General features: G+C 35.6%; 1 protein-coding gene across 16 annotated transcripts in view; it reads right to left on the bottom strand.

Moving 5' to 3' along the window:
- The window catches only part of LOC124158755 (CAP-Gly domain-containing linker protein 1), a 278,670-nt gene that overhangs the window by 34,396 nt on the left and 224,140 nt on the right, over positions 1-20,134 (bottom strand). For 14 of the 16 annotated variants that reach the window (XM_046534030.1, XM_046534032.1, XM_046534039.1 and 11 more), the window contains 7 exons: positions 18,620-18,772; positions 17,352-17,573; positions 16,484-16,685; positions 15,719-15,968; positions 13,596-13,649; positions 5,952-6,092; positions 4,937-5,101 (listed from right to left, as the gene is read on the bottom strand). In XM_046534030.1, coding sequence (XP_046389986.1) covers positions 4,937-5,101; positions 5,952-6,092; positions 13,596-13,649; positions 15,719-15,968; positions 16,484-16,685; positions 17,352-17,573; positions 18,620-18,772 — 1,187 coding nt within the window. The remainder of the gene's footprint in view (positions 1-4,936; positions 5,102-5,951; positions 6,093-13,595; positions 13,650-15,718; positions 15,969-16,483; positions 16,686-17,351; positions 17,574-18,619; positions 18,773-20,134) is intronic. The other 2 variants (XM_046534034.1, XM_046534035.1) reach the window with 2 other exon arrangements.

The raw sequence follows: 20,134 nt of genomic DNA, 5'->3' as shown, positions 1-20,134 counted from the left end.
TTACAACCTGTCTTATATAACTCATTCGAGGCCATCCTTTGCCCTTCTTCCCTTCGACCTGTCCTTCTAAAATTGTTTTCATTGGGCCATCGTGCCTCAAAATGTGGCCAACTAAGTTGTCCCATCTTCTGCTTCAGGTTTTTAGAAGACTTCTCTTTTCTCTCACTCTTCTTAGCACTTCCTCGTTACTTGTCACCATTGATCCACATTATCTTCATCATCCTTCAATAGTACAACATTGAATGTAGTATGGAACCTGAGGATCAGAAATGTCATTTATATGGAGAGAAGAATCAATTCCATTTCACTTCTTTCCAATGGTAATTTACCTGACGTTTCATAGACCAAAACATTGTGTCCCTTATTCCTATTCCCCACCAGTTCCCTAACATTCAAATATGTTCCCAACCAGTTCATCTTATCCCACATCTGTTCCATATGAGTCACACTCTGTTCCTTTTCATATTGTCTCTCTCTTGGTTCCATGCTATTCCCGTCAGTTCTTGACTGTTTTCTTACCAGTTACATGTGTTCTATGAATGTCGCATGTGGTCCTCACCAGTTCTAAACCCTGTTTCATACATCAGATATTGGTTCCATATGCTCCATATTAGTTCTCTATTGACTTCATAGTAGTTCTATAATTTTCTGAGTGGCTCCATATCAGCTCAATATGTCTTGTGAGTTCCTTATTGTTCCATACCAGTTTTTAACTGTCCAATTTCAGACCTGAAACATGGTGCTCTAGATCTGAAAATTTCAGATCATAAATTTTGGATAAGGACAGCTTCACTCAAGTAAGATGATGCAAGCCTAATAAAAAATTAGATGGAGACCAATATATGTAATGTTTAAAAATGATTCATTCTACAAATTAACGTAGGTGATAACAGCCAGATACAATATCAAAACCCTGAAAATAATGGAACTCGAATTGCTGTTGGAAAACAATACATATTTGCCAGCAGTTGATCTGCAACACAAAAGAGAAACCAGGTGCTATTCAAGATCTCATATGATAAAACATCAATTTTTCATTTTTTTTTCAACCAAGGATGTAATTCATGATGAAAATCTCATTCGTCCCTGCCAGGATTTGATTACAGATCTCTTCACACAATCAACGATGAACTGATTCAGCGGAAAGTCATCAGGAACTGATTGATTTTGTGACTGAAAACTGGAGATGAAGAAAAGTCACACTCTGCAAAGGCTAACAAGCAGTGGTCCAAAAAAATGTACACCACATGGTTGCTAGAAACCTACAGAAGTCAAAATTTATTACCTAAAGAATGATGAAAGAGAAATAGCCTTGTATGAGAGCGAAGAAAATAAACCCTGGCTGAGAAAAAGGGTAGGTTGATTGATGTGTTCTGTAAATTGATTTGGATGGGCCCATGTCAATTGAAGTGCTTTGCACTGAACGGGTTAAATGCCAGTCAGGTAGTGTGTTACCAGTTACACCATCACACCAACTTCCTCCACGATGAATTTCAGATAAGGTTTTCTGAACAAGGAGTTAGTTTATCAATTTCACATTGTACGCTAGGAGATGAAAGTTGGACTTACTAACACTAAAGACTACATTTAAAAAATTACCCAGAGCAATTATCAGTGAGCAATGCATGAGAGACTTTTGTAGAGCTGAAAATGGATGAATAAGAAGCAAAATGATAAATTACTTAGGCATTGTACAAGTACAGCAGACTCCCAATTATCTGGCTGCAGTTTATCTGTGCATGGTTTTTACTCTTGCTCAATTTTTTCTACGATCTTAATAAAAAAATCGGATGCAAAATCATCGGAATTACGGCATGAATGCTAGGATACACCAGGCTTATTATTTCTGTTAGAATCCCCTTCCTAAAATGGAAGCAGTCACGCACTAGCTACATTCACGGGAGCACTGTGTTCCTGTATTCCACGCCACGCAATGCGCGACAGTGCTCCTTGATCATGGATACACGTCGCGCAGCAGTTGCAACCCGGGCAACTTGTGCGAGATGCGACTACGTGGCGTGATGCCTAACAGTGTAGTTTCCGACATCGAGCGGTGGTTTTGAAGCATTCATGCGAACCACTTTTCTGTATCTGTGATCACACAGCCACGGATGTGTGGTTTCCGAAACCAGGCCTGGCATGGAGCATCAATAATACAAGTACAGCCATGTTATCGCCAATAAAAAGATAGCGAACTGGCAAAGGAAGCTCTCAATGAGTCCAGGAAGTACTCTTTAATAACAGAATAACTGCATAAATAATAACAATATTAATATATTGTTTGTTTTACGTAAATTATGAACATTGCAAGACATTAAAGTGAAAGTTTGGATTGTCCGTGTTTTCCAATTATTCGTGCCGTCTCTCCCCATCATTAACCAGGATAATCGGGAGTGTGCTGTATTATGAAATGTCCCAGGATTCCATATCCCCGATCCAGTTCACTTCACTCTTGAGACAGGACTGGAAACACTCATTTGATGTGGCACCACACTTACTGAAAATGAGCCCACTGTGAGAGCATTGCCACATGCGTCCCTCTTCTTCAAATCCCTTGCCCCTTCCGCCCTCTCCCCCAGCATTTAACCAACCAGCCTAGGAAGTACGTAATATGTAATATGCATGCATGGCTGGTGAGCACATTCAACTGAAGGCTACATGCCAATCAGGAGAGTTCAAAGCAGCACAAGTTGAAAATTGTATGCCAAAGACTTCATCAAAAATATCTTAATTTCATTCACCAGAGTCGATCCAGTCCATGCAAGCTGTCACTCACAAGTAAACTAGACACTAAGGAATCTTCCTTTTTCTATCCATGCTGCCATGATATCATTTCTGCATTTGGTGCCCGCCATTCACGTACCCACAGCTTTGGGCCATCAAAAAAAGTACCAGAGTAATACCTTATGTTCATTCACCAAAAACGTAAGTAGACAATGATTGCCATGGGATGAAAACTGCAGGACCATGCATTGATCCATTAACCTTAGGCTAAAATTCACTAATAACCTTAGGCTAGGTTAACTATGAGCCTACGTAAATTGTCATGGAATTAATGAACCCAGATGGCATAGCAGTCTGCACAGAGGCCAAGATCCATACTTTGATCAACAGTTCAAGAGATTTATTCTCCCATGGCAATTATTGTGAATTCACCATAGTAAATGCACTCCGTATAAATACATAAATCACAAAAGATAAAAATAGGTCTGGATGAGGTGGTCTGTGATTATCTCTCTGCCTATCAAATCCTATACACTATCTTCTTTTAAAACCTAATAAATTCCACAAAAATACCACATGAAATACATTAATAAAGCCTTAAACTTCTATTAAATTCCTAGAAATTCCCAGACAATTATATCCAGTCATAATTAATATTGGTCAACAACCCTGATATTAGTTTGATGCAGTTCTCCATTAAATGCTCTCATCGTCTTATCTTTACATATATACATTACGATTCACAGTAAAAATAATACCATTAATTTAACACAACATTTTGGACAGTTTTTTAGTTTAACATTGAAATCCATGCACCTATGACATCAAAAAAACTTCAATAATCCTTGTCTTTGAAGGTAAACTTCTAGTTAAAATTGCTGCATTTTCCTGGTGAATCATTATCAGTAAGCCTTCCATGATATGACTAGATTTTATTGAAAATATACTACAAATTTAGACTATCAATTGTGAATTCTTTGAAGTGAAGAATTTAGGGGGAGGTCATATATGGACACACGGATGATTATAAGTGAATGAATGATTACAAAATTAAAAAGCCTTGTCAGTGAAGTGTCTTATATGGTGGTTTACATTCAATTTTTTGGCAGAACAGAAAACTTTAGGATAACTAGCCCTGAAATCTTAAGAAACTTGAAATCGGAAAAAAAAACTGACAAGCTATTACATAGTATACCTAGTAATTTCCCCATCTCTTTGCCCGATCTTGACTGTTTTTTGAAATGACTTCCACAGTGTCAACTGGAAAACATGAACCTATTTATCTTCATTGAGAATAAAGGCAAATGGTTATATGTTGAGGGTTTCCTCCTCCCAACAATGATTACCACATGGAGTACAGTGTTACATTATCTATTCATATAAAAGTATGCCCTCGACTGGAAAATTAAGATCATAATTCCAGTTCTGCATGATTGCTAACATCATAATACTTAAAATATGATCCTTCTGACCGAAAAAATGACAATTTTGCTCATTTTTGTCTAAATTTTAAAAATGCATCATATACAAATACTCCAGTGCAATAATAAATTTTCTTCCAGTGTATGACATGACTATACCATATGACCACTTCTTGAATTAGTGAGTATAAGTGATACCTAAGAGCATAGGCGGATCCAGGGGGGGGGCACGGGGGCACGTGCCCCCCCCAGACCCTCAAAAATATGCATGATATTTAATACGGTCCCATTATCATTGCATTCATTTTGTATTACGAGGTATCCTTGTGCCCCACCCAGAACAAAATCCTGGATACGGCCTTGCTTGTGCCCCTCCCAGAAAAAAATCCTGGATCCGCCCCTGCCTAAGAGGTTTGGGTAAAATATTCTGATTCCTACGAAGAAGACACTCTAAACCACCATCCATCCCTTGTACTTTCGCACCTCTGTACTCAATCCAGCTTAAAACCATAGCAAAACATGGCCTCGTTTACATTAAAGTATGAATGAATTTGAAGCTCTATCAAAGAAGAACACACTCAAGAGCAATAGTACTGAATGATGACTGAATCAGGTAATACTTGGAATTTTTATAGTGTGACCTAATGAGAAGCTTAAGAGAGCTTTTTTCACACATGCCATACACCAGGTAAAAACACCAAATATCATAGATATCAACCAGGCATGAACCACTTGACCTGCAAGAGAAGTGAATTTATTAAATAGCTCCCTGGAGATTTAAAACTCCTTACCTCCATATCAATCTTGGCAATCGAAGCTTCCTCAAAGCGAAATTGTAAATCTTCCACTCTTCTCCTCTCTTCTTCCAGCTGAGTTGCAAGCTCCCTTTTGTCCAGCTCAATGCCAGATAGCATCAGCTGGGCGTCCTGCAATTGTGCTTGCATCTGCTCCTGATACTGTGAAAAGGAAATTGACACAAAAATAAGAGAATTCATATACCTAAAACAATAGCATTTAGATCATAAAATAGAAATAAAATTTGAGCTGCCGAATACAAGGTAACTAATAAAATTGCAATCAAAATTACATAGAGTTAATATAATACGTAGTTTCAATCTCAAGAAAATTAGAGCTGTATTTGTCCTCACAGAGACATAACTGTTAATTTCTCTCCACTCAAAGATAGCTTTGGATAATTCAACGATCCAATAAAAGTCAACCACATCAAGCCTTTTGCAAACGGAATTTCCAAGAATAGGAAACTCTAGCATTTTCAGATTCCAAGTTATCTCTTGAATAAAAGTTTTGCATGCAACCAATATTTTCTCACAAGCAATAAAAACATGCCAAAGTCTCTCAAAGCATATCTATAAGTAAAACTCACTAACATTAAGTGGTTTTATTACTTTATACATATTCGGGGAGCCTTCTCAGGCCTCCCGGGAGGGCAGTTTTTTGTATTCCTGCAGAAATTTATGAGTTTAAAAAATCCAGAAATGTCAGTAACAATAAAAAAGCCTATTAAATACGGATGCACAAAAAGATTTCTTGACTTAAACATCTGCTTCAAGTTAAATTTGAAGTGCCAAAATTATGAAAATTTGTATTTCCAGGCATGTCATTTTTCGAAAATTTTCCTGGAACCCCATTGCCTGGGGTGGGGGGTCCTCCTTCCATGCCCCCCTATAAAGCATACTCCTAGTTACGCCACTCATCTCACATATATCTGCTCTAATCCTCATGACTCCAACAATAATTAAATAAAAAGTTAACAAAAGCAACAAGAATTAAAAAATAACACATTACTTGCTCAAACTCCAACTTCAGATTGGATAACTTCTGTTCAGCATCATCCACCTGGCTTGCAGCCCGAGTTACTTCGGCTCGTTCCAACTCCCTCTCCTTCAAAAGCTGCTCAATGTATTGCTCTTTATCCCTGAGTGTATTCTGGAGAAATTAAGGGATGATTAATTACATTAAAAAGCATTTACTACCATACTAATTCATAATCACTCCACATCTCACTGCATGGCAGAAAATCTAATTAAAATCTAATAACCGCGGCCCCCAAGACTAGAAAATGGTCTATAAACTGAGCTTAAATGAATTAAATAAATCAGCCAGTGGCAGAACAATGAAATTGATGGTTAATTTTGTATTCAACTAGATCAATCCATATAATCACAGAACATTCTTGATTACATTAAAATTATTATTTTTCTTAAATTCCAATGCCAGTGCAACCAGACCATCCAAATAATTTATAAATTGAAAATGAATATGAGGCTATTAAGTTTTGCTGATGGGAAATTCTTTAAAAATTGAAAATGAAACTGAATGAAAATCACAAAAGATTCCAGCAAGAAATAAAAAAAATAGCAGATACCTTACACTATGCTTTCTCTGATAAACTTTTGACAATTATTGAAAAAATTTACCAATTTATTATTTTTTTAATTTAATAATTAATTATTTTTACAACTTCTCAACAGGTGAATAAAATCCAATGCTGTGAGGCATAATATTATAAAACAATTGTACAAAAATAAGGCAATTATAGTACAAAGGATTTATTGGCAATGAATATTGAAAATATATTCATTAATAATTATAAAAGGGAATAATTATTTCTCTTTCAAGTTCATTTGAAAGGGATGGGTATTTTGGAGAAAGGAATTAACATATAATGTATCCCTTGATCCTGTCCTCCCACTGACTTCAGCCTTGCAAGAATACCGTAATTGAGACATAAAATAGCAGACATATAAGTACTGGATTTTCAGAACATGACTTCCAACCAATCAAATACAATAATACATTTGAAACAGGTCAATATGATGATTGTCACAAACCTTACATATAATTCAACGAGAATATCACCAATTTAAAAACATCAGCATTACTTCTAAGAGATTTCATAGTTTAACTTGACTAACAAATGGTAAACCAATTCCAAAAAAGGTATAGTAGACCCTTTTTTTACAAGAATTATCCTTTTCGTAGGACCAATGGTAAATCAAATTCCATCACATGTTAAATCAGCATTATTTCTCAACAAGGTATTACCGTATACGTATGAATCTAGTCCCCCCTTTTTTCCAAAAATGCCCAAGGTAAAAGTAAAGGCGGGTACAATATTCAAACACATTTTTTTAACTTTTCCCGAAACTGCAGCCTCAAAATTAGGGGGGGGACTATATTCAGAGGGGGACTATATTAGGAGAAATAGCTAGCTTAAAGAGCAGCATCACATGTACATAGTACCATATTAAAAATGAGTTTTTCAAGTAAATAAGGCATAGAATTGCATAACTAATGACATTGTACGAGTGGAAAAACAAAATAAAATTTGCAATTTAAAAAGCTCACTCAAAATCAGCTCAGATTGTGAGACAAATTCATTGTAAGTGGAAGCAATTGTAGAGCGAAAGTCTAATGCACTCAGTTTTACTTAAGCGAATGCTTCAATATTTACTCATGATTAACAGATTCACTGCTTAGTTGTTTTACAGGACATGGAGTGAAGATGGCCATCATTAAGAGCCAAGTACAATCATAGAACAGAAAATATTACGGTAGCCAACACATTCACTAGATAGTAAACACCATTAAACATAAACACATCTTTATAGTGAAAACAGGACATTTGCATACAAAATTACTACAGCCTTAAAAACACAACAACAACAGCCCATGGAACGACAACGTGAAAATAAAACTATTAATAAAGCTTAAATTGAAACTTGAAGCTTGTACATGGTAGAAGGGCTCCATATTTGTTTAAAACATATTGTGGAGGTTACACAGTGTTTGTTATTGATAATAATAATAAAGCTCTTTAACCATTACAGTCGAAAAGATAGTAATTATTGAGTAACACCCCTGGCCAGTAGAGACAAGCAACTAGGAACAAAAATCAGCTGAAAATAGCCTGATTCCCTTGTACAGATGGGTTTTTGTTCACCTGTACCCACATTATTTCATCATCTTACTGTGCTTGTGTACTCAGCAGCCCACAGCTGAATGGTACAAATTTTCACATTGCTTGCCTCTGAAAGAAGGTAGGTAATGGGGATTTTTTGTCGCTAATTGTTTGATTGTGACACAAGAAGAAAGCAATGGTGGCTGAGTATAGCCAGATGGGAAACTTAGGCAATATTCATTAAACAAATCTAAGTGAATTAAAATTCATCTCTCTATTTCTCATAGGTAACCATATGATAGCCAAACAGACATACGGCTTGCAGGCTTCATACTGCTAAAATTTCAGTGATACCATTTTTTGATACATCAACATAGGTACATTGTTTTTTTTTATTTCACTCTTAACATATAAACTGCTAATTATCTAATTCATCTTGATTTTTATTCAAAACATTAGTTGCAGAAAAATTACTAATTGCAACTCTGGTCCTCTCAAAATCAGATATATTACCTCGTGACACTTTTGGCCTGAGAAAAAAAGGCCTATATAACGGCCCGCAGCACTAAAGAGGGTTAATGAAGTGCATAGTATTAAAACTATCTGAAAGATCTGATCCAACTTTAATTCACGAAAATAAAATAGTTGCCAAAACTTTCACCTCATCAATTCTATTGAGTTGAATCAAATAAACAAAAAGACACCAAAAAGAGACAGAGGAGACTGTTAAACTAGAGAAAATTCAGATGCATGAACTAAAATCTATTCAGTAGCAACAAAATTTACAGGTGTATTTTCTTATTCCACTTTTAATGATGAAAACAATTTTTCCAGAGACCGGAATTTTGTAACTTCTGATATTTTGGGATGTATCACAGAAGTTATGACTGAATAAATTGTTGAAGTCAATTTAATATGTAAAAACACAGCCACTTATGAGTCACATTTATTAAGTAAAATGACATTTGTAAGCAGCACTTAAACATTAAACATAACTTATACCACAACGGGAAACAATTTGCAGAAAAAAATGCTTGATTAAGTTCATAATTATAAAAAAACATCCTCTCAATAGAGCTCAAGGCCACGTCAATTTTTATAAAGACCTTGGGAAAACAAGTAAGATACAGGTATTATCTTTTTCCATATATTTAACCTCCCTTCCTTCAGCATTAGCTTTAAATGAACTCATATGAGCAGAGATAAAAATTAATCACATCAAATGGAGTGAATATAATTTATCTCCAACAAACAACAATCAATCAATATCTGCTGACCATATCAGGTTCAATTTGCTGAGCAGAAGCTTCCCAAACAAAATCTTATGGCAAAATATAAAAAAACTTAGAGGACCTTGGTGATTCCCCATCCAATATGATTCCCAAAATTCAGATAAAGAATATGTCAACAAAAACTCTTTATTAACTTTAGATTTTTTGTTACATCTTTGCAATGCCCCATCGTATCAGGACAGGCATTCCTTTCTTCTAACTTGTCTTCTATACATCCATTTTATCCTTCATATTCCAGCATTCCTCCTGAATGTCTCCTGCTAAATCCTTGCCCCATCTTATTCAAGGTCTTCTATTCTTTTTCCTTTCTCTTCCATTTGCTCAGCTTCTGTGTTTTTCTTGTACTCCTCCCAGCTTCCCTCCGCATGTCTTCATTTCCAGTGATTCCCTTCCAAATTACTCAATGATGAAGGCATATTTAATTCTCATAATCCTAGGGACACAATACCTTTTCTGCAATATGTATCTTTATTTCTGCCATTCCTATTTTTCCTTCCTCAACCTGTTCAGATGCTGTCATTCATTGTGGGTAATATGCCAGGGTTGAACATCTTAAGGAATAAGGAATTTTGGATTGAATTTTTTTTTCAAACTCTTATCACCAAATATAATAATGCATTGAATGAAACACCTCATACATAACCAAAACTTCAAACCTTTGCACTTTTTTTTCCTACACAGTCCATCACGAACAAGATTGCTCATAGCTCATTTTTCTTTAAATCTAGTTCTTCCTCAATATCATATTCTCCAATGACTTAACTGAAAATTTTACTGCATTTTAAATCATTTTATTCGTAACTTGTGCCCTGCAAATCCATAGGCATACCTTATAAAATTTTAGTGCCTTTAAAAGTCACAATTCCCCCTTATTCTCGAGTTTTTATGATTTATTTAACAATTCCACAGCAATTTTTCATCTACATTGATATTATACGCATAAAAAAATAAATTGTCTCACACCTAGAAACCATATAAAATAAACACCACTCAAATGTATATTTTATATTCTCTCTCATAATTATTGTCTTTTAGAATGCATCCAACAAATATCTAGCACTACAATGTATTTTATGGTAAATAAAATCCAAGACTTCATACAATATTTTCTATGACTTGTAACGCATAGGGCACCTTGGAGGGTAAAATAATTTTAAATGATGGAAAATTAAAATCAAAATAGTTTATCTTGATCAACGAAGCTTCCGAGGAACTCTGATGAATTTATTTCCTAAAATAAAGCATATTGACGGCTGACCTTTCTCAGAATTTATTTCTTTCAAAAAACTATGACGTGATCATAAAAATAATACTGTAAGGTATTTAAAAAATATTTTTAACTCCATAGCTGGGTGGTCTCTACAGCCAATGAAAAAACCTAGTAAATAATTTGAGGCTTAACCGATAGTTGCGAATCACATAAATTCCATGAGTTTCCATCTGGATCAAAGGAGTCTCTTCCCCATTTTTTTGCAGCCGACTACGTAACCCTCTTCAAGGATGAAGTGGTAGGAAAAATTATACTCTTGGGCTCAGAAATTTTTTATTAAGTAGATATGTAAGCTTGGTTTGACTCAGTGGTGGCAAGATCCATGCCAAAAGATCCCCTATTTTTCACTCTGAAAACCATAAACATAGCATAGGAATTATATTCCAGACCTGGTAAAAACAGTACGTATCCATAAAACCATTTTTGCTTGATATGATGGTAAGGAGCTTCAGAAATGATGATCAACTGAGAGAGGCATTGAACAAATAAATGATCGCAATTTCATGTTCTATGAGAAAAATGTATGTTATAGTTTGGACGTAGCTGCTATACATTTTAATGGTGGCCCATATACAATTCACATAGCATTAATGCTACGACTCCAGGAATATTTTAAATATCACAAATGTGAATATAAAAATACACCTAAGATTGGCAAGCTGGATATTCTCCTCCATTTCCCTCCTGCCTCTCATGAAGCACTCAGCAGCGATGTCATACATTACATAGCAAAAATGCTCCTCCTGATATCAAAAAAATTATCCTAAGGCCTGCATGAGGTGAAACCTAATGGAGCTGCCAGATTTTGGCATGTACGCATGAGTCTTTAAAGAATCACTTGTTCATATCATTTTCACCATTCATTTTAGCCATGAGAAAAATATTGATATCCATAAAAAATATCCTTAAGTTATGAATATATCTCAGAGATTGCTGTAAAAAGTAAAAATGTATGAAACAACTGCCATGATGCCTTGGATAACAAAAATAAACTTCTGAAAACTGCATTCGTTAGCTAATAAAATGGTTTCCATCATCCAGGAAGAGTTTAAAGATTTGAAGCCAAGTCAATCATTCATTTTTATCACGTACATATTTAAAACACTTAAGCAGCATCATTGTATGAATTTCTACTTCTGCTGAATGGCATAATGCCAATGTGAAGTCATCAATTGGTGCAGGTAGAAAAGGTTGCATTCTCCTTTGTCCTGATACAGCATACCTACCAAACCCATTGACGAAATTGAAAAAAAAGAGCTTATTTGCTATAATTGCAACCCTTACTCTCCGGTTGCAAGAGTAATAATTGTCACGGCTGGCAACCAAGTTCAGCATGTCAAGCACATCATGTAGAAAGTGTATTTCAGTCCTTTAGTCACCACAAGGAGAAAAACTTGCTTATAAGCAAATATGCATGTGTACAGTAGAAATAATTCCTGAGTCTGTAAGTTGTAATTGATAGAATGAGAAAGGAGTCAGGGATAGTGGTATTGACCATATGAAAGTCACCCAATAATTGAGCGTATGACATCAATGATGCATACATAACACTTATTTTTGTGTCGGTAATTGATATTAAAACTCTATCCATTGAATAATATCATTTGTTTATCGGGTTGAATTACCTTAAAATGAAATAACATAATGTAATAAGATAGTGAGACAGTGAAAGAGTGCTTAATCTAAAGAAAAGATAGAGTAAGTGAACAAGAAAGACAATGAAGATAATATAGTCATGCCTGTAAGCACCACAAACATTATGGCTGAGCCCAAAGAACAGTTAATGTACTGTTAAATAGGAAAGCAAGGCATGTTTAATCAAGTAATGAATTAAGGAATGAAGGACCCCTACTTTAGATGCATACTCGGAATTATCTGGAAAAATCAAACACATGAAATAAAAAAGTGAAATAAAGAAGTCATACAATGGATACATAGGCATTTGTGTTTATAAGCTCAAACTAAGGAAAGCAGCCACATATGGAACTCAAAATAATGAACATGAAAAATAAATGAGTATAAAAATATGTTTGACAAACATGATTATAAAAGGCTACCACTACTCCCCATAGCCATACCATAATAACAAATATCCAGATGCAAAAATAATACAGAATTCTCAAAATGCCAAGTGACATTCAAATGAAGAGAAATTTTACCATAAGAGCATCCACAAGAAGAATCGTAACAAAAATAAAATCTGAAAACAACAGCCTATTAATTCTTCCTCATAGAACATGTGAGACAACTAGACCTCATTCAAAATATAGGTGCAGGGTTGGGAAACTGTGTACAATGCTCATTGAAAATTAAATGTAATTTAGTACATACATATTTCTCCATTAGTTCACATTTCTCATGATAGTTGTATCATAGTCCATAACACCAAATAAATATGTAGGCGTGCGATTTTTCACAAAAATGTCTCCAGCAAAATAAGAAAAGATAGGCAAGAATCGTACGGCTAAAACCATCACAACTATAAATGCATTGTTCTTTGTACATACTTTAAATTCCAACTTTGAACACAAATTTGTATAAAATTTCACACATGAATATTTTTTCATTGTATATAGAATAGTTATGCATCAAAGCTTGCCCACAACCAATTCTGCAGTCCTCTCTGCCAATGTGATACTCCAGCTAATACATGACAAAGATCTTGAAAGTAATTAAGTGGTTGCAGTAAAAAAAATAAATAAGACAACAGAAGAAGTAAAATCCAGTACGAATATGTCTGTCCATAAATTAGTATGAAGCATGGGATGCTTAATCGTGGATTACAAAATACTTTTAAGATATTTAACTCCCAGTAGCTTGTACTATCACAGTTAGATTGTTATCCAGCAGTGTTTTTAATCATTTATATATACACAAAGATGCCAAGGTGAGAGTTGCATCTCCTCCAGATCATGGTGATAAGGCTACATTCTGGAACGTTCTGCAACCAAGCCTCATATGCCTACCTGTAATGTAGTCTGCATTGTTGCTGCCGTTGGAGTTGTGCGAGTACTCGATTTCTGGAATAGAAAAATGGCACAATGTGTGAAGAGATTAATAAAATTGTGACTGATGAACTGTTAGCCAATGCATATTCCATACTACATAGACTACATAATGACTTAAGTTGAGAAAAATTTTGAAAAACCAAAATCAATTGACCCAATGAAGGAAAATGATTTTAGAATTTCCTCACACCATTGAGGACAGAAAATTCCAAGGCCATAAATAAATGTTTACAAGTATTTTCCATTATGCAAGTAGAGAAACAGGGTATTGGAAAAAATATCATAGATGAAACTTCTAAAAGAGACAAGGAAGAGACAAGTATAGGTACAGGTACATTGTTGAATTAAGTACATACTTCAGAGGTAGGAATAGGTGATTTCTGTGATAGAAAGGTTCACATTGAGATACCAGGAATGAATAAAGAAGGCACTGATAGGGCTTTGTCAACAGAATTAAGAGAGGAATGGTCTACCCTGTGCTGAAGAATGGAATAGTGCAGAAAGAAATGCACTTGTGTATTAAGAATATTAGAATCACAATTCATTGTTCCGTTAGAACCTACCTTAACCAGTCAACCACATCAAATAAGTATAAGAATACATTGAAAGAATACAAAATCCAATTAGTTAACTTCACCAAGTTTTAAGTCAAAAGATGTATTAATATATTAAGTATCATAAAAAAGAGCGAGAGAATCATTTCACAACTCCACGCAACAATAATTGACTTAATTAACTGTAATAACTTATCTCAAAGATAAAAATCTAAAATATTAATTGCTTAAATGTTGTAAAGAGCATATTAAATATTTTTACTGGATAATCGGAGACAACTTAAGTAATTCCACAGGTCCCACTTTGTCATGTAACTGACTACAATGGACTAAGTGACATGAATTGGAACATACTTTTCTTTTTTGCAGATAAAAGTTAGACAACATAAATTTGACTAAAAATCCACAGTGACGTTTGATTAGAATAAACATCATAAAATCATAACCAATTAAAATCATGTCTAGTTTTCATGCAACATACAAATTAAAACTGAATGCCTCATCCAACTTGATGTAAAAACAAGCATGCAAAAATATTAAACATAACGTTAAAAAAATGAGAACCAACCAAAAGTAAAGGATTGATGATTAATTACTCTGCATCCATGCCATACAGTTTTACAGGAGAGTTTGAAGTAATCCACTTCTCGTGAAAAACTAAGAAGTCTAATTAAACATAACGACAGGCAGAACACAAATTTACACGAGCATTCCCAAAAGTAATTTAAAGGTCAGCCAAAATTAATAAAATGAATGGTGATGATAAAAAGCGGCAAAACTATTCACAGAGAGAGCCAGATAACCCCATATTCTCCCTTTTGGCTGGTTTCTTGCTTGTTTTTAGGCATTGGGAAATGGATGTGGTGCTGAATATCATCCTGAACAGCAAAAAAAATGTAAAAACTATAAGAACATCTTTAAATTGCCATCATTTAAGTATGCATCAGCAAACTGTGCTAAACTTGTAAGACTAGATGTGATGCATGATTCAAAACTGAATTTTTGAAAAAGCTATGGGCTGTAGATATCTCCAATCATAATTATGCATAATCATAATCAGAGAAAGCTGCTTAATTATAATTGTAATCAGATATCTCCAATTATAACTATGAGTATAATTATACATGAAGATATCCAATTTCAAATTAATAAAGTTTAAAAAAAGTTTTTTTCCACAGAGATGATTACTAAATAGCTCAAAATATGATTTTGATAAAGTAAATATAATTATTTATTCCAAACTTCATCATGTTTGGATAATAAACTGATAAAGAATACTGATATAAAATTTATCCTCTTCCTTAAATGCTACAGATACCTAAAACTTAAGATCATTAATATCAGCATAAGACAACTTTCAGCATTTATTCAAAGGATAATTTGCTCAACTGATTAATTTTATGGTCGATAAATTATGACTGAGCTGAATCATTTTGCAGATTATTAAAAAAGAAATGATGGCATTTTGTGAAAATTGTTCAGGGATGAGGAAAAAAAGAGGAGATAACTCCAAGCAAGAAGCCATACCTGTCCCAATGAATTGACTCCGAGCCTTACCCTCGGAGCAGGTGATCTTACTGCTGAAGATGTAGATCCTGTTGTTGACGCTATGGACTCCCTTGAACCTCTCCTCCTCAGGCTGCTGGTGCTCGTGCTGTTGGGGTTTGTGTGGTGCACAGAGCACACCCCTCTCCTCATCCCTGCACCAGACGAAGGCGAGCGACTGACCTTGGCAACTGGCGCAAAGAGGCCATACTTTGGCATGCATTCAAAATATCTAAAAGAGAGCAATACCACAGGTCATCATGGTCATTAAAAGGAAAAAATAATACCTTTCAACTTGAATGTTCACCTAAGTGCTTTGAGGTTAGAAGGGAGTTAAATCAGAAAATAAAACTGGTAACGAATTCCCAATCCGGTAACAATATCCCAATTACTGTATGACATAGAGGTCATAAATGGGAAGAGAAGACTTGGATAATGATTCTAGTTAATATGAGGATACAAAGCTGCAAAAAACATTAGCTGAAAATAAATTCAAAGAAACTAAGATATTAGTATGCAGCAGAAGAGAAGAGGTCAAGAAAACCATTAAACTGGGAAAACAAAAACTTAGAGGAATAATGAGAAAATAAGAGGAAATATATGTACATCCCATCCTCAGTAGACTAATGGGGAATCAAAGTAACAAAAGGATAAATACAAAATGAAACTTAATTTTACAGAAAGAAACTGATTGGAGCATTATGTTTAAGGAGTTCTCCAGTCCTACTCTAAGATCACCAATAATACCTTTTGTCACCGACAGAACCATCATTCTTTCCTACTGGGTCATCAAGTTCAACACCAGCCCACATGCCTGCGGCAAATTCAGTCGTGCCGATGTAGCGAAGGACCCCAGCCTTTGAGCCTTGACTGCTCATAACAATAACACGCTCTCCTACTCTGGGCTCTGGCTGTGAAGGCGAATGCAGGCCTATGGAATTAGACATGTCTGGAAAAGGAGATGAAAAAAATTAAAAATGAAATACATTTTTTTAAAAACTTTGGAAAATACTCAATTTACTTCAGGGAAACTTCTTAAGCATAACATTCCCCATTTTTGGAGGATATAAAAATTACAATGGGGAAAGCACTGGTCTAATTTAATACACCACCAATTAATTTATGGTAATGTGAATTCACAGATTGGGGGAAAGTAGCTCACACAAAATGTCAACATTATCGAACATGCACAAGTAGAAGCCATTTCCAGGCATATTTCTGTGTGGAATAACTTTTAATGCTCAATGTTTTGTTCCTCCTTCTGGGAACATCATCAGGAGATGGTGTATAAAAGTTCATTCCACATGATTGTACCCCAGAAAATGGGTTATACGGCTGCAAAAATCTAACAACAAAAACTGAAATTAAAACTCAGAGATGAGCCTGAGAAGACTTCACAAAGATCAGCCATTTTAAGCCTTTAAATATTGGCATGAGTTCTTGAAAAATGATGCAGCCTGTATGCAAGCTCACAAAAATCACTTTCCTTTTGAAATACCAGTTGATTTGAATAAAAAAACTAGTATGCAGGCAGAGAAGTGTAGCATTAAAATTAGGCCAGTGCTGTGGGGGAATGTACCAAACAATATGAATGACCAAGCTATCAGCTACCTACCATGTGGGGTGGGACTGGGAGACAATTTGTTCTCCCCGCGCAGGCTGCCTGTGTGGGAGAGAGCAGAGGACGGTCTCCTCGAGACGGGAGAGGTTGGCTCGCCATCCTGTTCACCCAGAGTGGCCAAGGGTGTTCGGGTAAGACGGGTTAGGCGGGAGAATACACCCCTCTTAGCCTCACACTGGAAATAGCGAACTCCAGCCACTGAGCCATCGTTCTTGCCTGAAATTGGATTTGAAAAATAGTTGTAAAAAAGTATCATCCATTAAAGAAGAAGGCAACAAACACATTTAGGTCATCACAATGACTTAAGCCAACAACATCAAACTATATTTGAGTAGGTGAGAAGCCAAGGGGTACAAGTGATTTCTTTTTTCTACGCAATGTTAGGTACAGAAATTGGTATAGAAAACAAACCAGATCAATTAGATATTTAGTAGCACATTTTATTTTCCACTCAATGTCTGCACAGACCAGAGACTCACTCTTACCCGATGGCAACCAAGTTTTTGTGTATTTATTGTAACAATTAACTTTACCTAACTCTGTTGAGAAAAATATCACTTGTACCCCTTGGCTTCCCACCCTCTTAATTCTGCTCCATCCTTACGGGTATTCACCATGTTGATGTCGCTGGCAACAATATTTTCACTGACATTCCAGTTGGTATCTTCAGGTCAAAGTGATTTTCACTGGATTTGTGTTGTCTTTTATACGTGAGCCATCTGGTTGGCCTCACAGCAATGAGCACCACTCACCTACACAAGACCATAAAACCTCAGTGAAAATCACTTTGAATGCAAGAACCCTTACAGGAACGTAGGAGAAACTACTCTCACAAGCAACATCATCACAGAGAATACCTGGAAGAATGGAGCAGAATTCCTCATTAACACACTGTAGAAGCCTTTGCAACAACAACATACAAGCTTAAACATCACGGTGGCAAGCATAACTTTGTGAAACAGTATGCTAATGAACAGAAAATAATTGGCTTTGTATTGTAAGGAGGAAAGTAGAAATATTCTATTCCATTCCACTTTACCAAGGAGAAAAGGTTAGTTAAGAATTATTTCCAAACTGAATAAACACGAAAAAAATCCAGAAATAGCCTAATAGGAACAGTCAGAGGCAGTCCATACTTTCAGATTTAATTTGAAGAGAGGAAGACCTGGTATTTTTGGCCTTCACCAGCCTTATAACTAAAGAATTCTTGGAATGGATGAGAGATTTGGCACAACACAAAAACATCATGAATGATATCTTACCAATGGTTTCATCGAGAACAACACCAGCCCATTCTCCGGGAGCAAACTGTGTTTCACCGATGTAGGCAATCTGTCCAGGCTTGGTTCCACCAACCCAAACTTTGTCACCAATGATGAAGCTATCTGTGTCTTCAGTCAGAATCACGCTTGCATCTAAAGCAAATCAAATGGAATAGAAGGCCATTTAGCAAGCCAAAGACAATAATGGGACTAAAATTTTAATGCACCTAAATTATGCATAAAAAGAAGAAGTGAAAAATATTTCAATTTTTCCAGTAGACATGAAGTGGTGAGGGTACACAGCTCAACTGCACCATGAGTACTATCAATTGAATCAAATACATGCATATATATGTAAAAGCATCAATAATTCACAACATTTTACTCAGTATCCAAATTTGCAGGAGATAAACAAGTTGAAGATATAAAAAAAATACTTTTACAATAATTTTTTGAGACCCAACACACAATAAGCAAAATAAGTAAAAATGTCACATCCAAAAATATAGTTTGAGTCAGTCTTCCCTTACTTTAAGATTGACACCTTGGTTGGATACGAAATGTCCTGAGATTGATAGGGCCTAAATGTTTTCGGAACACATTTCAAACAATTCAAATGAAAACATAACCCAATTGAGGAATGACAGACACACAAACAAAAATGATGAGTGGACACTAGGAAAGGATGGGCGTAATGAACACAGTTTCACATTTTTCACAGAACTTGCTTTGATGCATTTGCTTAACACTAAAAAATGAATGCAGTAACCTGGTAGATCTTCTTGAAATTAATTAACCATAGCTTCACACTCCTTCAGATAACCTTAGGAGAACTGATAGCCCTGGAGACTTTGAATTGCCAGTCTGGGGCTGGAGTAACCTAGTTTGGACATAATGCCCATGCCTTGAGCCGAGAAAAGCTTAGGAATGACTCAAAGCTGGCATCCAGGAACTTCTATGCAAAGTCTTAAAGATGAGACCAACTTTACAACTGAGGCTGACACAGTTTTTATATCAGATTATTATTAAATTTATGCACTAGTTGAGGACGGTTAACTCAGAGCATTCTGTTAAGTACCCTGGGCCGTCCCCCCAATCAAATTGGACTTCCCTCTTCAATTCACAATATGACCTATTCCCTTTCATTCTATAAATGTTGCGGCAACTAAAAAGTCGCCCGTGCACAAGACCACAGTCAATGCCGTGTGTTTCATTTGAACTTCCACAAATCAACTAAATAGTTGCTTGTGCAAAGTTGCCAGTGCGCAGGGGCCCTCAATCCTAATCCCTCCCTTCTTTACTTCCTTGATATTCATCACTCTACATGGATTTCAACATCCCCACCCCGCTCTGGACTCACCGGCCTCTACATTTCTCCTTTAAAGTTTCCTCTCCGCACTCACCATATCCAGCATTTTGTTACTCCTTTTCCTCTACACCCACATCATAATCTATTCTTCTTCACATACATAACTCCAACGCCTCCAGCCTTTTCTCATCCTCCCTATATTTCCA

This window comes from Ischnura elegans, chromosome 5, assembly GCF_921293095.1.
Source record: "Ischnura elegans chromosome 5, ioIscEleg1.1, whole genome shotgun sequence".
Classification (NCBI taxonomy): domain Eukaryota; kingdom Metazoa; phylum Arthropoda; class Insecta; order Odonata; family Coenagrionidae; genus Ischnura; species Ischnura elegans.
Note: the sequence above shows the minus strand (reverse complement) of the source record. Positions and strands in the feature narration are given on the sequence as shown.